The following is a 15,655-nucleotide window of genomic DNA, read 5'->3' on the forward strand; positions in this document are numbered from 1 at the left end:
GAGGAACAGTTTGTCATGGGGTGTGGAGGATCCTTGAACTGTAGGCCTATATTCTGAAGACAAACTGATGTTGACAATAAAAAGGGATTAACATTGACAATTCCAAAATGAACGAATCAGCTACTGTACCAAAAGAAAACATCTAGATAGCGCATTACGCAAAATATTTACAATTGTCTTTGAAACTGATGAAAATAATGTATTTGGTAAATAATAAAATAAATGTTGCATACATTGCTGCATAGTGTGTATGCATTTCAATTTTCTAACTGTAATATGTAAACCAATATTAGCAGTTTTATTTTTTTTCAACATTTTTTACTTTCAATCAATAGAAGAAAAGGCCACAGCTCATTGGTTTTATTTTCAGTTCATTAGTCATACATGTACCAGTAATGAAAAAATTGTAGAATGAAAATAAAGGAGTCTTGTATAACAAAGTGCATGTACTATGCATGCATTAACCACATGATTTAACAAAATGAGTAGATTTGTGAGCTTTGCTGTAAAAGATACTGTCCATGTATACATGGAAACAGTACACTTGTCAGGATATATATACATGAACACAGTCTTTGTGGGAGTGTGATCAATTGACTTGCTACTTGATGGTCAGATTCTAAGTTCTGTACTTTGTATTACCGGGTAATAGTGTGGTCTTCCAACCATTCAAATTCCAAAAAGAAAATCTTTCAATGCAAAATTTAAGTCCATTTATCATGTTCCCTCTATTTCCAGTCTATGTTGTGTTTGTTCAAGGATTTCCAACCCAATTTCTGGTTTCAAAATATCCTTAATCTGAAAATAAAAAAATATAGTATTAGAATTAAGTCAATCACATATGAAAAAATACTTGTCAAAAAGTATAAAAGTTATAACATGTCTTACATAATAAAATATATATACCTTAAAATTAAGGGATGCTTCATAGGTATAAAGTACACTGGTGTCATACAACTGCATTTTTTGAGCAGCAAGCAGCTGCACACAATTCCGTAACCTAGCAACCACTTCTCTGTCTGACCTCTGTACCGGCTAAAATTTGAATGATACTAAGTTATATTTACATTTTTTCTTGTAAAGTGTGTGGAAAGCTACTGCATAAATAAAATCATAACAAAGACAGGGTACTAACACGTTAATGAGTTTAATTATGATGACACAAACACTGAATGCTAGCTGTTTTAAAAAGTGCAATGTCACAAGCGAAAACCAAAGTTCACACTTTTGGCTTTCACAGTAGCTCTTCCATTAATTTGAACTTACCCTTATGATAAAACAGGAATTTGAGGTATAAATCACACTTGCAGTCAAACGCAAGAGGTTAAAAAAATGTAAATATTAAAAGCATTAAATCCTAATTTTTTAGATTTAGTCTCGTAACTGCAAAGGAATGTGCAAACAAATTTTCACACTCTTACACACATTATTCACTTTGTTGCAATTATGCAACTAAATCTGTCAAAAAATGAGGATTCAATGCTTAAATGAATAGATTTTATTTCAAATTCAAGGAACATATTACACCCTTTATTGTACATGTCCATAATACCGGTAATTTGAGTCTGTTATGATAAATGTATGCATGATGCAAGTGTCAAAAGGCTTTGCAAATTGAATTATATTTTCTGGGAAAAATGGGCTTATGAAAATATTATAAATAGCATAATAATTTTAATTGTTTATGTAGTTTTGCAAGACAAACAACTCCAATGACATTAAAAGTTAAATTTTTATTAAATGGCAGGGAAATTGAACAGTGTGTGATAAACCAATGATTTTATTAGTAATAAAAAGTAAATTTGCAGACTGAAGTAGAATCCAGACAAGTACATAGATGATGTTTCTACATTTGTTACCTTCAAATTGAGCTCGTAGCCCCCTGTCTGGTCCATCTCTTCTGTTTCCGTCGGACAGATCCACACATAGCCATTGTTTCCCAGAATAATGGTGGCTCCACAAGGTAGGTGATGGAAATGTGTTTTTCTTCGCTTAATCAGAGACGGAGAAACCTGGACCAAAGTTCCTTGTCCAAGCTGTGAAAATTTGTGAATACATGTACCAGTATTTGCAAAAATATATAAACTTTACTAAAACTATATCATAAAGTACAATTTTTATGAGTCAAATACATGATGATTGAAAATTCTCAATAATTTATCCCCACCTTGCCATATTTGAGACTTCTTGTGTGCAATGAGAGGGAGCCATCAGCAAACACAGACTGGACCTCTGCCTGATTATAAAGGTCAAGGACAACAAAAATTTTTTTCCTTCAAATTTTTGAATGCACCGCACTAACATCATCAGATTCAATACTGGTGTGTAAAAGTAACATTGAAGGTCAAAAGTCTCTAGTTTCTCTACATTACTACGGTTACATTAACAATTATACATGAAAGATGTACATATAGATTCCTCTTGATTTCTGATGGGATATTTTTTTTAAGATCCATGCTTTGTATTTTCTTTATGTCTGAGCATAGACATGAGGATAAATCGCAGAATGAATAAAATATATATTTATTTCTCATAACAAGTCATGAAGATTCCTTTCACAATTTTACAGCAAATGAGTTGAAGTCTTGGGAACCTTTGAGTTTCCTTTGTACTACCATCAACAAATACGTAAAAAATAAACATGCCAAATTTAAAATGTGCATTTTGTCATTCACCCAAGTTGTAATTATTAAACATTTAAAAAAATAAATCATCTGTGACCTCCTGCTATCAGGTTGTTTTTTTTTTATAGTGTTTTAAATCTTTAATTTTCTAGGATACACTAATTAGGTCACCCTCCTTAAGGTACTCTCTCATCATCTTTTCGTCTTCCTCAGATCTTCTTCTCTGTTAAAAGAAACATGCTCATGTAATTCTGGACCAACACACCTGTAAATCTACAAAGTATCTAAAACAATCCTTATCAATAGCTTATGGGTAGTTTATGTATCCTGAGTAAAATGGATTTTATAATTCAGTTGAACCTCTGAGTACCTTGAACTTCCTTCACCTAGAATACCATGGATATTCATCAATAGTGAATATAGGACATTCAAATCACTTTTTTCTAATTATATTATAATGGGACCTACATGATTTGAGTTTTTTATTCATTTTTTTTAAATGGTTTACTTTTGTATTTTGAATGATTCACCAAAATTTGCATGTTAGAAGTCATGTTACAAGCGAGATATGGAGGAAGGAACTCGTTGTTATGTAAACAAAGCTCGTGTCTTATATATTTGTTTATAAATGATGTTATTAATAAGTAAAGAAATTACCATTTCTTTCACAAAATTTCTTTGACAAAATAACTTGTGGCAAACAAGATAAACTGATTCAATGTGTGTATGAATAATTTTATCAAAAAGTAACATAGATTGAAACTTATCCCAATACAATACATATGTAAACAGAGATATGGAGGAAGGAACTCGTTGTTATGTAAACAAAGCTTGAGTCTTATATATTTGTTTATAAATGATGTTAAGTAAAGAAATAACCATTTCTTTCACAAAATTTCTTTGACAAAATAACTTGTGGCAAACAAGATAAACTGATTCAATGTGTTTATGAATAATTTTATCAAAAAGTAACATAGATTGAAACTTATCCCAATACAACACATATGTAAACAATGACAGAACTTGAGCTTTGTAAACAAAACTTCTGTAACTCGCTTGTAACTCAGTATTGGATTTTCTTCCCATAAAGCTGAAATTTTTTTTTTTAGAATAACATGCACTCCTGAATGTCTGCTGCCATTAATAAAACTCACAAGTTCTCCTCCAGGTAGATTGACAGATGACAGAAGGAGAGAGGAATCTAACTTTGCATGAGTCTCCACCTTCCATCTTCTCTGCTGGACTTCAATGATCCTTCCTATCACCACATCCCCTATCTCTCCATTATACCTAAATAAAATACAATGTAGTGGTGAACATTGTTGATTATGCAAAAATAAACTAGACATCATTAAGATTGTGAACATCTCAAAAGGAATTACTTTAATAAATAATTGATTTAATAATGCATTAGTTCAAGCGCATCTTTTTTTTCAACAAGCACTATATGAGTGTAGTATAATGTAAAGAAGAGAAAATACAATTATGGTACAGATACGGATTGTACACATAGCTCTGTTATGCCTTTGACAGATGACAAAGAAACTTGGTTCAATGTCACTGTACATCCCTTACATGAAGACGGTCTTTTTGTAGAGTCAGAACAAATGCTAGTAGGCAAATGGGAGAGAAAAATGTGCTCCTGGAATGGATTTCAAAGAGATATTCTATGACCTTCATCTTTAATCTACAAACTTGGAACATGGTCATTACACACCATTTTCCCAAATTCACTCTTAATCTTAGTATGAGCTAAATAGAACCAAATAGAACAATTATATATGTATGATCAGAAAAAGGATTCTTTTCAGCAATCTGCTGACTTTTAACTTTGACTTAGAAACTTTATTTAAGGTTACTACACATCCTTTACTCAATAGTTTAAGGTATGAACCAGATTGGGCCTAGTGGAGAAAACATATACATTGGACATATCACTTGAATGGGACAGACTGTTCAGTATAGGGCATGTGCAGAGTGGGACTCAAATAATGTCAGATGGCATGTCCTGTTATGTTTTGTTTTAAAGAAAAAAATCTTGTAATGGGAAAGAAAAAATTACAATGGACTGGACCAAGACTGAAACACTAGCCCTAGGAAATAATCAAATGACACAAAGATTGAATTTGAGACCATAAGACTGAGACTATATGCAAAATGCTCTAAACGAGTACCGGACCTATTTCATGCTTGTGATTAAATTCCTCCCTCTTTAAATAGTCTCCATCGTAAAATATCAATATTGCAGGGTCAAAAGTCCTTGGTGGGGGGTTCATCTTGTCAATTCCAAGGCTGGTCACAGTGCCAAATGTAACGTCACAAAAGGGATGGGGGAGACAGTCTTAAAGGTCAGACCACCTTGGGGATTTCAACCTAGTCCTCCTGACACCTGTCAGATGCTTTATCAGCTGACTTATCTAGCACTGACAATTGAACATCTGTGACAGTCGCACAGTTTGGACCAATTCTTAATTTTATGATTGCTTTGAGCAGTGTCTGTGAATCTATACATACCTTGTTTTTAAGGGTTTGACACAAATCAGTTTGTTGACCCGTTCCACAACCCCTGCTACGGAAGCTAATAATCTGTCGTCTTCAGAATTATAGGTCCCATGTCCTCTGTTTAAAAATATTGTGAAAATTTATTATTTTAAAAATCGTTTAAATTTTTGTAATCCAATTACCATGATTAAATTGAAGAAATTTCTGGGGCATACCGCATGAAACCTGAATCTGAAGTAATTATATCCCCTGGTGTAACTAGATTTTCAATCTCCTCTACGTGTGATCTTGTATCTCTGTCCTTCCCAGCCGCGCTGACCCTAATATCCATTGTGATCGAAAGACGAGGAAATTCTGATTATAGCATATGTTCTTATTAGATAACTAAGACGTAAAATGCTTCGAGTTATAAATATTTCTTATTTCATAATGCATTTAAAAATAATCTGAACACAATACTCTATCATATAACTCATAACAAATTTTGATAGCGGGTTTAATAAAATTTAATGAATTCATGCACACGTCAAACCAATGGATCAGTTAAAACTAATTTAGGTTCAAATTGACTAGATCCGACATACTCCAAATTTGAAAGAAGTGTGCAACCAGAAAATCATGTCTTTGGATGATGAAGGGAAGTTTTATGGAGATGCGAAAAAGTACTGGGAAGGCATTACTCCCACAGTAGATGGAATGTTGGGAGGTTTTGCGAAAATTTCACCCACAGATATCAATGGATCACATGCATTTCTCCGTCCCTTTCTGATGGTAAGTTTTAGAAATATAAAACACATGCACTATCAGTGATAATACATAACACGCTTCTGACATTGCTTTGTTTGTAAAAGATTTTAGAATAAAAAAAACAGTTGACAGTTAACGTGACAAAACACTTTATGGCTGGTAACATTAAACTTGAAAATCCATTAAAAAGACTCTGATTTAATCATTATAATCAAAGACTGCATTGAACCCATAACTATGGAAGAGATGCTTCAGATGGTTAAGTGTTTCATTATGTTCAATGTATCAAATTTTACATTTAATGCTTCATTTTCCTTTCATATCAGGTCGGAGGAGGCAAAACTGAGACCACTCGTGCTTTAGATTGTGGTGCTGGAATAGGAAGGATAACAAAAAGGCTCCTACTGCCAATATTCAAAACAGTGGACATGGTAGAACTGAATCAGAAATTTCTGGATGAAGCAAGATCTTTTATTGGAGAGGAATCCTCACGTGTTGACAAACTATTTTGTTCAGGTCTACAGGACTTTACTCCTGGGACTGGTACATATGATGTGATCTGGACTCAGTGGGTGCTAGGACACCTCACAGATGACCATTTGCTCAAATTTCTACAGCGATGTCAGTCAGGATTGACCTCTAATGGAATCATTATCTTAAAGGAAAATGTAGCACAAGAAAGGGATTTTGATGAGCTAGACAGCAGCTATACAAGAACACGGGAAGAGTTGGACAAAGTGATTTCCCAGTCAGGACTTAAGATTCTCAAGTGTGAAAAACAGAAAGGCTTCCCCAAAGGATTGTATGATGTGTACATGTATGCATTGCAATAAAGAATTTTAACTCTTGCTGTTTTAAAATTTCTTTAAAATACATGTTTGGAAGAATTTGATGGATTCTGCACAAAATTGTGTGCATTCCTAAGTAATACATGGATAGATTAATGGTATTCTAATTCATGCAAATTATTTTTTCCCCTTGCCCTATTGTCTACATCTGACTTAAAGTTCATAATAAGTTTTTAGCTAAAATCAGTTATTTTGACTATGTTATGCCTAAGAAAATGTTCTCATTTGTATCAATATAAAAGGAGTCTAAAATTTTTGCTCTTGGATTTATTCTCTCTATATACAAGTAGAGTTACACATAATACATGTAGCATGGTTTAGGTAGTTTTAGAGTAAACACATTCTTGGGACAAAGTTGTGAAACATTGAAATTAGCAATTTTCACATTTGCCTCTTTTACTCCTTTACATATGTCACTGCAATATCATTTGAATAGGATTTTGACATGCTCTCAAGGTGTTGCATCAATGAAAAGCAACCAGAAAGAGTTAACTACATAGCTGTCAATGAAATCATGTACTAATGAATTCTTCTTAATTACACAAACAAGGACTCATCTTTGTAAATCTTTATACAACACTTTACCTGAAAAATGTTCGTTCATGGACAATGTCTCTATAAAATATATACTGGATACATGTATTTATTTTTCATGAAGGGTTTTTAGGTTAATTTGCATTCCATAATAGACAGAAACTGTAAATAAACAAACCCATCATATTTCACAAACTTTCCAATCAAATTATTCAAATGCATAACTAGGAATTTTATGTACAAAATTATTCAAAAGTAAAACAAACACCTGAACGCTTCATAAATATTTTGTACAAGACACACAAGATCAAGAGAAAGGTTTACCGGGTAAGTGCAATATCTGTACATGTAATACAAATGATGTGAAAATAGCACAGCAGACCTGGAAACAGTTGTAAAGTCTTATCAAAAATACAATCCCTGACATTATCCCCAGTGCAAAAATAATATTAGTATACAGAGGCTTTATGTAAAATGATGTCTATTATACATGTGTAATTAAATATATGTAAACATGAATTCATCAATGGTGACACCAGATATTCTGTCGCTATAAAGAAATGAAATTCTGAAAAAAAACCCTGTGTTTGAATACCGCTAATTGTGTCTCGGTGAAATAACACATTCACGGAAATAGATATGTGAACAATATACGCGCATTCACCACAACACCGCACTAATCACTTTGTCTGCCTTTTAATTCCACTAAGATTTGGCTTCTTATTGAAAGGAAAAAGAAAGCTGCTACAATTTTTGATCAAAGTACCAAATTTTATGCTGGAGAAGTTTCACTTGATTCCACAAAATGACTTCAGTTTTGCAATCTCTTTGTTTTTGTACTCTCGCTTCATTCCTCTTGGCAGAGCACGACACGATGACAAATTAATGTAATGAAGTTTCTGACAGTGACGAAGAATATTCCTGGAAAAAAAAATAAAAAGATGCATGGTTGAACGTAAGATTTTTAAAAGCATTATTCCTTTTAACACAAATGAAAATAATCTGTTACAAATAAAAATAATCTGTTGTTGTACATGCAAATTTTCTTTTGCTTCATTACATTCACAAGTATCTACTTACTCAACACTGGACTGACTGATATTGGTTTCGGCAGCATTCACCATTTCTAGGACACTGGTACTATTAGGAGGAAACAACTCTTGGAGACCAGTAGCCAAGTCGTCTCCACTGAAGATATTTTTTTCAATATGGAGGATTCTCAGAGTGTGTCTACACTACAACCAACAAAAGCAGGCTATTCAGGGAAAACTAACACATTTAAAGAAATAAGTTACTTTTACAAATGGAAAAAAATCCATACTTTATATTTTCAGCATATTAAATATTAATTGTTTCAATCATGTAATAAATTACTTTTTGAAGCAGAGGTCCAAGTAGATTATTCAAACGTATAGGCGAACTAGAAAGGTAAAGTTGTTCTAATTCGGTAAAAGGAAGGCCCAAAAGGGGTGTCATATCCTCCATGCTCCAACAGCCTCCAAGATCCAAAAGCTTTAATTTGGAAGATTTTACAAGTATACTATATAAAATAAAAAATATCCCAATTTATTAAAATCATTTAGATAATGAAATATAATGATATTCATTTACATTGATATTCATTATCATATAATGATAATGAAATTCATACACTACATAAACTTTACCAATTATATCAAAAAGGAAAATGTAAGTAACAGACATGTTACAAAATGATTGCATACTCATGTACAAAAGCTGTGTTAATGCCACCACTTTTTGTGGAGTCTAAGCAGCCCAAACTCAGCTCTGTAAGTTCTTCAAATCCTGGCAGACACTCGTTTGTTTTCTGTTCAACAATGCATAAATATCTTTGTTAAATTGATGCTTATGTTGTACATTCAACATGTTCAAGCTGCATAAAATGCCATTTATCTTGGTCTTACAGTTACTTTAGAAATATCAGTTAAAATTTGATTAAACATGTACCTTCAACCTGAACTTTGAATTTCCCAATCGAAGGACTCTTAGTTTTGTACATCCTGTCTGAAACTTATGTACATCAATGCTCACATAGTCTCCAGAAAATCGACAGTTGGACACATCAAGCACTTCTAGACATGGACAATTCTCCTGCAAACAGACACAAGGAAAGTTATTCTGAAAATTACAAGATTTACAAATTGTCTGTAATGAAGAACTTGTATACATGTATAATGAAACTTTTCTTTGAAATCACGATTCACATATTATACCGGTATATACTAGTCTATTAAATAAGATGTAGACAATGAGATTATTAAGGTATTCTCTTTATGTCAAATATCTAGAGATTTCAGAACAATAGATTGACAGAACACTTTAATAGATATACAGTACATTTACTAAACAGCTAAGATGTAATTAGTATTTGTTATCGAACAATAACAGCAAAATACCATAACCCAAAATTCCCTCAATTCTAGTTATCTCAACTAGAAATATTAATCTATTCCCTTTGTCATAATCAAGTATACTATCTTAAAAAATACACTGGCATTGCCTATTTATCTCATGAGTAATTAAAGTGAGTTCATTTGAGATTTATAGAATTTGATGATGATAGGATTGATATTGAGAAAAAATTACGTACAAATATATTGTTTGCCAGGGCTGGAAAGTTCAGGTAGTAGTTTCCACCAATGTGTAATTCTCTGAGTTGTGGCCCATGCTTTGTAACAATGTCTTTGATAGCATTGACATTGATCTGGGAAATGGATGCAAAAGAATATAAAACATAAAGTTTTAATAAGTTCTCTTTCTCATACCAACCATACATAAAGACAGTAAGGAAATACTTTGAGACACATTCTAGCTCCTAACAATTATGAATGTTCTTCAAAAACTTTGCTAAATTATTCAATACCCAGTACCAGTGCTGATACATGTTATAAAAGAGGTAAAATGTTCTGTTGATATTTACATCATGGATATATAGTCAAACTTTGATATCTCAAACTAGATGGGACTCAGGGTTGTCTCTAAAAATTGAAGTAGAAGGGAGAAATAAAAAAGTAGAAGGGGATCTGGAGGTCTACCTTATAGCTAGATTGTGTTTGAAATGCAATAATAGCCGGGTAATCACGTCACTTTAGGCGGGTAAATTCCCCGCCTCCTGGGTCTTAGAGACAACCCTGCTGGGACTGTTTAAAAACTTTGAGATATCCGAGTATTTGAGATTTCGAGGGTAAAATACTGGTTGGGACTTATAAATCATGTCGACATATGCATTGCATTTCAGATACCAGTGTTCTGGATATCAAAGTTAAACTATTATAATTAAACATTTTTTCCTAAATCAAAACATTAAATACATTTACATGTACATGTACTAAGACAAATACATACTGATGTGAAGGAAACATCCAGTTTCTCCAAATTTGGACAACTGTCCACCAAGGCCATGAATCCATCCTGAGATAACTTTTTACAATGTGTCAGATTCACACCCTTCAATTCTACACAGTTCCGTAAAACCATCTGTAAGAAGGATATAATATATGATCAACTCTAACAATGGTACTTGATGGATTCAATTCAATTGCATTCCAGTCTTCTTTTTTAATCTTGAAATATTCACCAAACTAATGCTGGATTAAATTATTGAACACTCTTATAGGATTGAATTATGATTGTGTTTATTTTGCCAAAAAATACAATTCCATGATAAAATTATCAACCGGTATATGGAGTCATATAATTTTTTTTATTCAACTTAGCAATATCTGGTAAAATTAATTTTTTTTTTAATTGTGAAATTGTGTATTTCAGAAAACATACATCTGTAATCTATTTTACAAAATTTTAAAAATTCGTAAGCTAGCTCATTAAGACTGCAGGTAAATTGCATGAGAAGCAATATTTTGTCAATTCTTGCCATAATGCAGATATTTCCTATGGATTATACCTTTAACTGATCATTAGTTATAGTCCAGCTTGTAAGGTTAAGATCTGTGCATTGAGAGAGCCTCTCTTTGACCAACCACTTCAAGGTATTTTGTTTGGCACGTATCCATCCAAAAGACAAGTCTACTTTTTTCCACAATAAAGGACGACTCGCCAAATCATGCCACATCTTGCATACTTTTGATGCTCTAAAATAAAAATATAATGTGTGTTACAAATTCCCAGTGCACTAAAAACATTTTAACATTTTCTAACAAATCAATTACCTTAAAATATTAAACCAATTACTGAATTACATGTACAAACCTGCAAAGAAAAGGCAATGGACCAGAATCTTTTATGGCAATTTGAAAAATGTAATTCCATATCTCTTCTGGCAGGCTGGCACACAAAACCCCCTTTTTCACGGTATCAGCTGACATAGCAGGATTCTCACTCCTCTGTTTGTTATCTCCTTTGCTCTTTTTCTTCCTTTTCCTGTTAGCAAATTCCAAGAAAAATAATTCAAGCACTCCATGTATGTATGATGTATGAGAGAAGAGAAAGCATCACTGTAAAATACAGATTTCTGAATATATGAATATACTATTATACAATTGCAACCAATACCAGCCTTGGCCCACTGGTTAATTTTGGTGACTTGGGCTGATGCAGGGTGTGATATAGAAAAGGGTATGTACATGTATCATTGTATCCTTTACAGCATCTGCATCTTTGACTTATTTTCAAGCAATATTAAATCAGAGACATATATTTATGTCCCTGATTAAATATGTATATTGTCAGATATACATGTAAATGTGAAAATTTACAAACCGGGTCAGGTTGATGTCTTCTTCATCTGATGGTAAAAAATCTGAGTCCGAGTCATCTGAAGGCCATTCCTCGCCCTCTCTGGCAGAAAAGGAAAATAAAATTTGGTTCTTGGGATCTTTCCTTACACCAAGAATTCCTTTGTGACATCTTTTCATTTTTGTCTCATAAGTTTAAAACACTCATCTATTTATGACAATCAAGCAGACTGTTTCCCACTGTCTATCAATAAATTAAATGTTTTATCCCCGGTAAATTATTGTTGCACAATGTTTTGAAAACATTCAGTGTAGTTTATCATTTTTGAAAGTTAATTCTATTATATCTCTACTCAAACGTTTAAATGACTTTTAAAATTGTTTGTTCGTTCCTAAAATATTCGTGTTGAAATACTTTTATTATTTTAATGAGGAGATACAAGTCAATTATCATTAGTTTACATTATTATCTTAAAAATATATATCCATTTTGTAGATGTTATGTATTACGCCGAGATATACTTACGCCGAAATAATGAAAAGTCAACGTACAAGTTGTCCACAAGCTATCTAACTTTAGATTCTACTTTCGGTTTTAAAAAACCATCTGACATTTGGCATTTGGAACATTTTATGTAAATATGTCGTTCCCGATACAGAAGGCATTAAAACTTGCACACTCAACGTTCTCGAAGTTGTCTAAAGGGATTTTATTCGATTTAGATTCGTTGTCACCCCTCAGGTCTCAACTGAATCAGATCAGAGCAGTTGATGTTAACTTTGAACCATCTGTCTTTCGCAGAGACCCGACGTCTTTTGACCAAGCGCCTGTAACATACGTGAAACTGTACGAAGACAGAATTATAAGCGTTGGAATATTTGTGATGAGAAGAGGAGCCAGGTTGCCCCTTCATGACCACCCTGGGATGTTTGGCTTGTGTAAGACAATCCATGGGAAAATGAAGGTCAATAGTTTCAGCCAAGCAGACCTCTCTGAAGATAAAGTACGGAAGAAAAAGAGTACACTTCCTTCGAATAGGATAAATCTAGTCCCTGTCCACAGAAAAGACAGCGTGGTTTTGTCGGAGGAAGATGAATGCTGTGTTCTCACCCCAGAGGAAGGGAATTACCATGAGATCAGCCCTGTTGGAGATATGGCAGCTTTCCTGGACATTTTAGCACCTCCGTATGACTATATGACCATGACCAGAACATGTCAATATTACACACTTTTAGAAGACAAAGACAAGTTTTTAGAGGACAGTGATAAATTGAACGAGTCTTCTCCTGTCCAGTGGTTATGTGAAATTCCCGAGCCCAATGATTTTTGGTGTGATACTTCAGACTACACAGGGCCACCTTTAAATGTTTTATAAAAGACGCTTTTGTTCTTTCACAGTATGCACATGTTTCTTCCTTGAAAGTGCTTAAAAACATTGATATTTTTTGCAACACAATTTTCCAAAATCCCCTTAGAGCATTATTGTAGATGATAGCATTTCAAAACCTATATTTATGCAATTACAACGAATATTGTAACATTTTCTGATGTTAATATCTGTACCTATTTCAAAGGGGCTTTTATGTTGTCTGGTTATATGTAATATTATATTATATTTCTTATTTTGATCTCTTCTTAACGTGTTGTTGTGTCAGTTAGGATAATAAAACACGAACAATTGTTTATGGACATGGTAGTGTCATTTGTAATGTTATATTGAATATTGTACTCTTCAAATTTGGGTTTTCATAAGAAAAAAAAAATGCATGATCAATTTTGTATCTTTTACGGTTGGACTCTGTATCATGTAGGTAGTGTAACAGTATATAGAATTCATCTAAGCCATATACATGTACATGTACTAGTTTCTTTGAAAATTTTTATTAGAACTGTTTTAACAAGAGCTTGGACTTTCTGTGGAATGTTACTATTTAGTTTGTTTATCAAAAAACCTTTAAAATGTTGACCTCCTCTTTACTAGTTCGCTAAGAGAGGCTCAGTAATATTCATAGACTGTTATAAACCGGAATGTTGTTTTCCATGATTTGCTCTGCTGTGAGAAATTGACGCGTTTCAACAAAATTAACATTCTTGGATGAAGTCGGATGAGCGTCATTGCGTTCAGTGTATTCAAAACTATAAGCCAATGACTGGACATTAACCATGAGTAGACCCCCATCATCAAACAGAGATTGTCACATAATGCCTTAAGTTAAAGCTCCTGTTAAAATGGTTCTAAGCTAGGTATCATTTATTGGGATGAGCATGGCATATTTTATCAGAGTTAGCATAATTATGTAACATTAATTTTTTTTAAAAATCCTTCTTTATTTTCATTTTTAGCTATTCAATCCAATACTCTTCAAAATTTTATATGTGTTTACTCTTCAAAGATTTTTTTTGTGTTGAACAGAAATTAGAATCAGGAATTTAACAATGCTCTACCTGATAGATACCTTGCATTCATTTAGATTAAGAAAAGAATTTAACCCCAGTCCATTAAATCATGCTTATTCTTCTTTCTTCTGATGATATACTCCATTTGTGTGATTTGTTAATAACTTCTTTCACTCATAAATAAAAGAATCGAGCATATCAGTACTTACTTACCTATCCTTTCCGTGCCCCGAAGGACGCATATCAGTTTTGCCCCATTCTAAATAAAATAAAAATAAAAAAGCCGACAATTATGTTAAAGTTTTAACAAGTTTTTTTTAAAAATACTGTATACCAGAAGGTACATGTAGTCATTTACCAGTCTGATTAAAACTAACCCCCACCTCCCCCTCCTTACGTCATTAGAACCTGACGAGTGTAAGGAGAAGGGGGATTTACCTGCAAAAATGAAGAATAAAATTCTTTTTCATGAATTTTCAAACCGCATTTAACATGTAGGCTATTCTTTGCTTGACAAGTGTCAAATTCGCATATTTTTATCACCTTATATCTGCGGGGGAAAAATCAGTACGAGAAAAAATATTATATGCTGCATATTTTGATAATGAAATATAATATAGGATTCTGTGCATTAATGTTATACCCTTTAATGTATTAAGATTATTCTGTATTACAAAGGCAATTTGAATTTCACATTTGTGACCCGACACATCTTACGGAAGAGGTGTCGGCGAACAAAATCCTTGAAAATGGAAGGTGATTTAACACATATAGCAACATGAACACAAAGCATGGTATTTTCCAAAAACGGAAAAATTAGCTGCAACGAAGGAGATATGTACATGAAATTAAATCATTTCATTTAAAAAAAACTAAAAATATCTTAGGCGTATACTCAAACATTAGATTTTTTAAAAACAATATATATATATAGAAGATTTTTTTGAAAAAATTCTCCTCTGCACAAATAATGTCTATTCAGTATTAGATCGATTACAAGATACATTCTTGAAGTATATCGATACGAACTGGTGCATGCGTACCAAAGTTTTCAAATAGTGTGTCCCCCCCCGAACTTCAATTCCTGGTATTATTATAAGGGGTGGACCCGTGCTTTATAATCTAAGTATAATAATAAGATCCAGTTTTTATGAACATAATCTGAAAGTGATGGCCCACTTTGTATTAAGAATGTAAATTGAAAATTAAGAAAAAAAAACAAACATTGAATGTTTCATGAAAATGATAGAGGACCGTAAACTAGTGGACAAAGTATTCTGTAACATT

The 15,655-nt window shown here is 32.8% G+C and overlaps 4 protein-coding genes across 4 annotated transcripts; 2 read left to right on the top strand and 2 right to left on the bottom strand.

Moving 5' to 3' along the window:
• Positions 1–345: 345 nt before the first annotated feature.
• LOC105321222 (exosome complex component RRP4) lies at positions 346–5,507 on the bottom strand. Its single transcript, XM_011419475.4, has 8 exons — positions 5,342–5,507; positions 5,139–5,243; positions 3,779–3,914; positions 2,782–2,847; positions 2,168–2,236; positions 1,860–2,036; positions 907–1,035; positions 346–798 (listed from the first exon to the last, which is right to left on the bottom strand). The coding sequence occupies exons 1-8, from the start codon at positions 5,455–5,457 to the stop codon at positions 718–720; spliced, it is 879 nt and encodes a 292-aa protein (XP_011417777.3). The 5' UTR covers positions 5,458–5,507; the 3' UTR covers positions 346–717.
• A 170-nt stretch (positions 5,508–5,677) lies between these two features.
• On the top strand, positions 5,678–6,721 carry LOC105321221 (N-terminal Xaa-Pro-Lys N-methyltransferase 1). Its single transcript, XM_011419474.4, has 2 exons — positions 5,678–5,897; positions 6,200–6,721. The coding sequence occupies exons 1-2, from the start codon at positions 5,745–5,747 to the stop codon at positions 6,704–6,706; spliced, it is 660 nt and encodes a 219-aa protein (XP_011417776.1). The 5' UTR covers positions 5,678–5,744; the 3' UTR covers positions 6,707–6,721.
• A 629-nt stretch (positions 6,722–7,350) lies between these two features.
• Positions 7,351–12,308, bottom strand: LOC105321218 (F-box/LRR-repeat protein 6). The gene is made up of 10 exons (XM_034443691.2): positions 11,996–12,308; positions 11,486–11,656; positions 11,181–11,367; positions 10,622–10,753; positions 9,867–9,980; positions 9,224–9,367; positions 8,980–9,083; positions 8,630–8,795; positions 8,336–8,490; positions 7,351–8,176 (listed from the first exon to the last, which is right to left on the bottom strand). The coding sequence occupies exons 1-10, from the start codon at positions 12,148–12,150 to the stop codon at positions 8,044–8,046; spliced, it is 1,461 nt and encodes a 486-aa protein (XP_034299582.2). The 5' UTR covers positions 12,151–12,308; the 3' UTR covers positions 7,351–8,043.
• Positions 12,309–12,526: 218 nt separating this feature from the next.
• On the top strand, positions 12,527–14,569 carry LOC105321217 (2-aminoethanethiol dioxygenase). Its single transcript, XM_011419471.4, has one exon. It carries the CDS (start codon positions 12,612–12,614, stop codon positions 13,344–13,346), a length of 735 nt encoding a protein of 244 aa, XP_011417773.3. The 5' UTR covers positions 12,527–12,611; the 3' UTR covers positions 13,347–14,569.
• Positions 14,570–15,655: the final 1,086 nt, after the last annotated feature.

Source organism: Magallana gigas, chromosome 2 (assembly GCF_963853765.1).
Source record: "Magallana gigas chromosome 2, xbMagGiga1.1, whole genome shotgun sequence".
In the NCBI taxonomy this organism is placed as follows: Eukaryota; Metazoa; Mollusca; class Bivalvia; order Ostreida; family Ostreidae; genus Magallana; species Magallana gigas.

Excerpts from the sequence above, each read along its gene's own strand:
- LOC105321222 (XM_011419475.4), bottom strand. The coding sequence starts at position 5,457 with ATGGATATTAGGGTCAGCGCGGCTGGGAAGGACAGAGATACAAGATCA. Across the intron at positions 3,915-5,138 it reads GTCAAACCCTTAAAAACAAG|GTATAATGGAGAGATAGGGG; the intron begins GTATGTATAGAT and ends TATTTTATTTAG. Across the intron at positions 2,037-2,167 it reads GAAGTCTCAAATATGGCAAG|CTTGGACAAGGAACTTTGGT; the intron begins GTGGGGATAAAT and ends AAATTTTCACAG.
- LOC105321217 (XM_011419471.4), top strand. The coding sequence starts at position 12,612 with ATGTCGTTCCCGATACAGAAGGCATTAAAACTTGCACACTCAACGTTC.
- LOC105321218 (XM_034443691.2), bottom strand. The coding sequence starts at position 12,150 with ATGAAAAGATGTCACAAAGGAATTCTTGGTGTAAGGAAAGATCCCAAG. Across the intron at positions 9,368-9,866 it reads CCCTGGCAAACAATATATTT|GAGAATTGTCCATGTCTAGA; the intron begins GTACGTAATTTT and ends GTCTGTTTGCAG. Across the intron at positions 8,177-8,335 it reads ATCAGTCAGTCCAGTGTTGA|GAATATTCTTCGTCACTGTC; the intron begins GTAAGTAGATAC and ends TTTTTTTTCCAG.
- LOC105321221 (XM_011419474.4), top strand. The coding sequence starts at position 5,745 with ATGTCTTTGGATGATGAAGGGAAGTTTTATGGAGATGCGAAAAAGTAC. Across the intron at positions 5,898-6,199 it reads TTCTCCGTCCCTTTCTGATG|GTCGGAGGAGGCAAAACTGA; the intron begins GTAAGTTTTAGA and ends CTTTCATATCAG.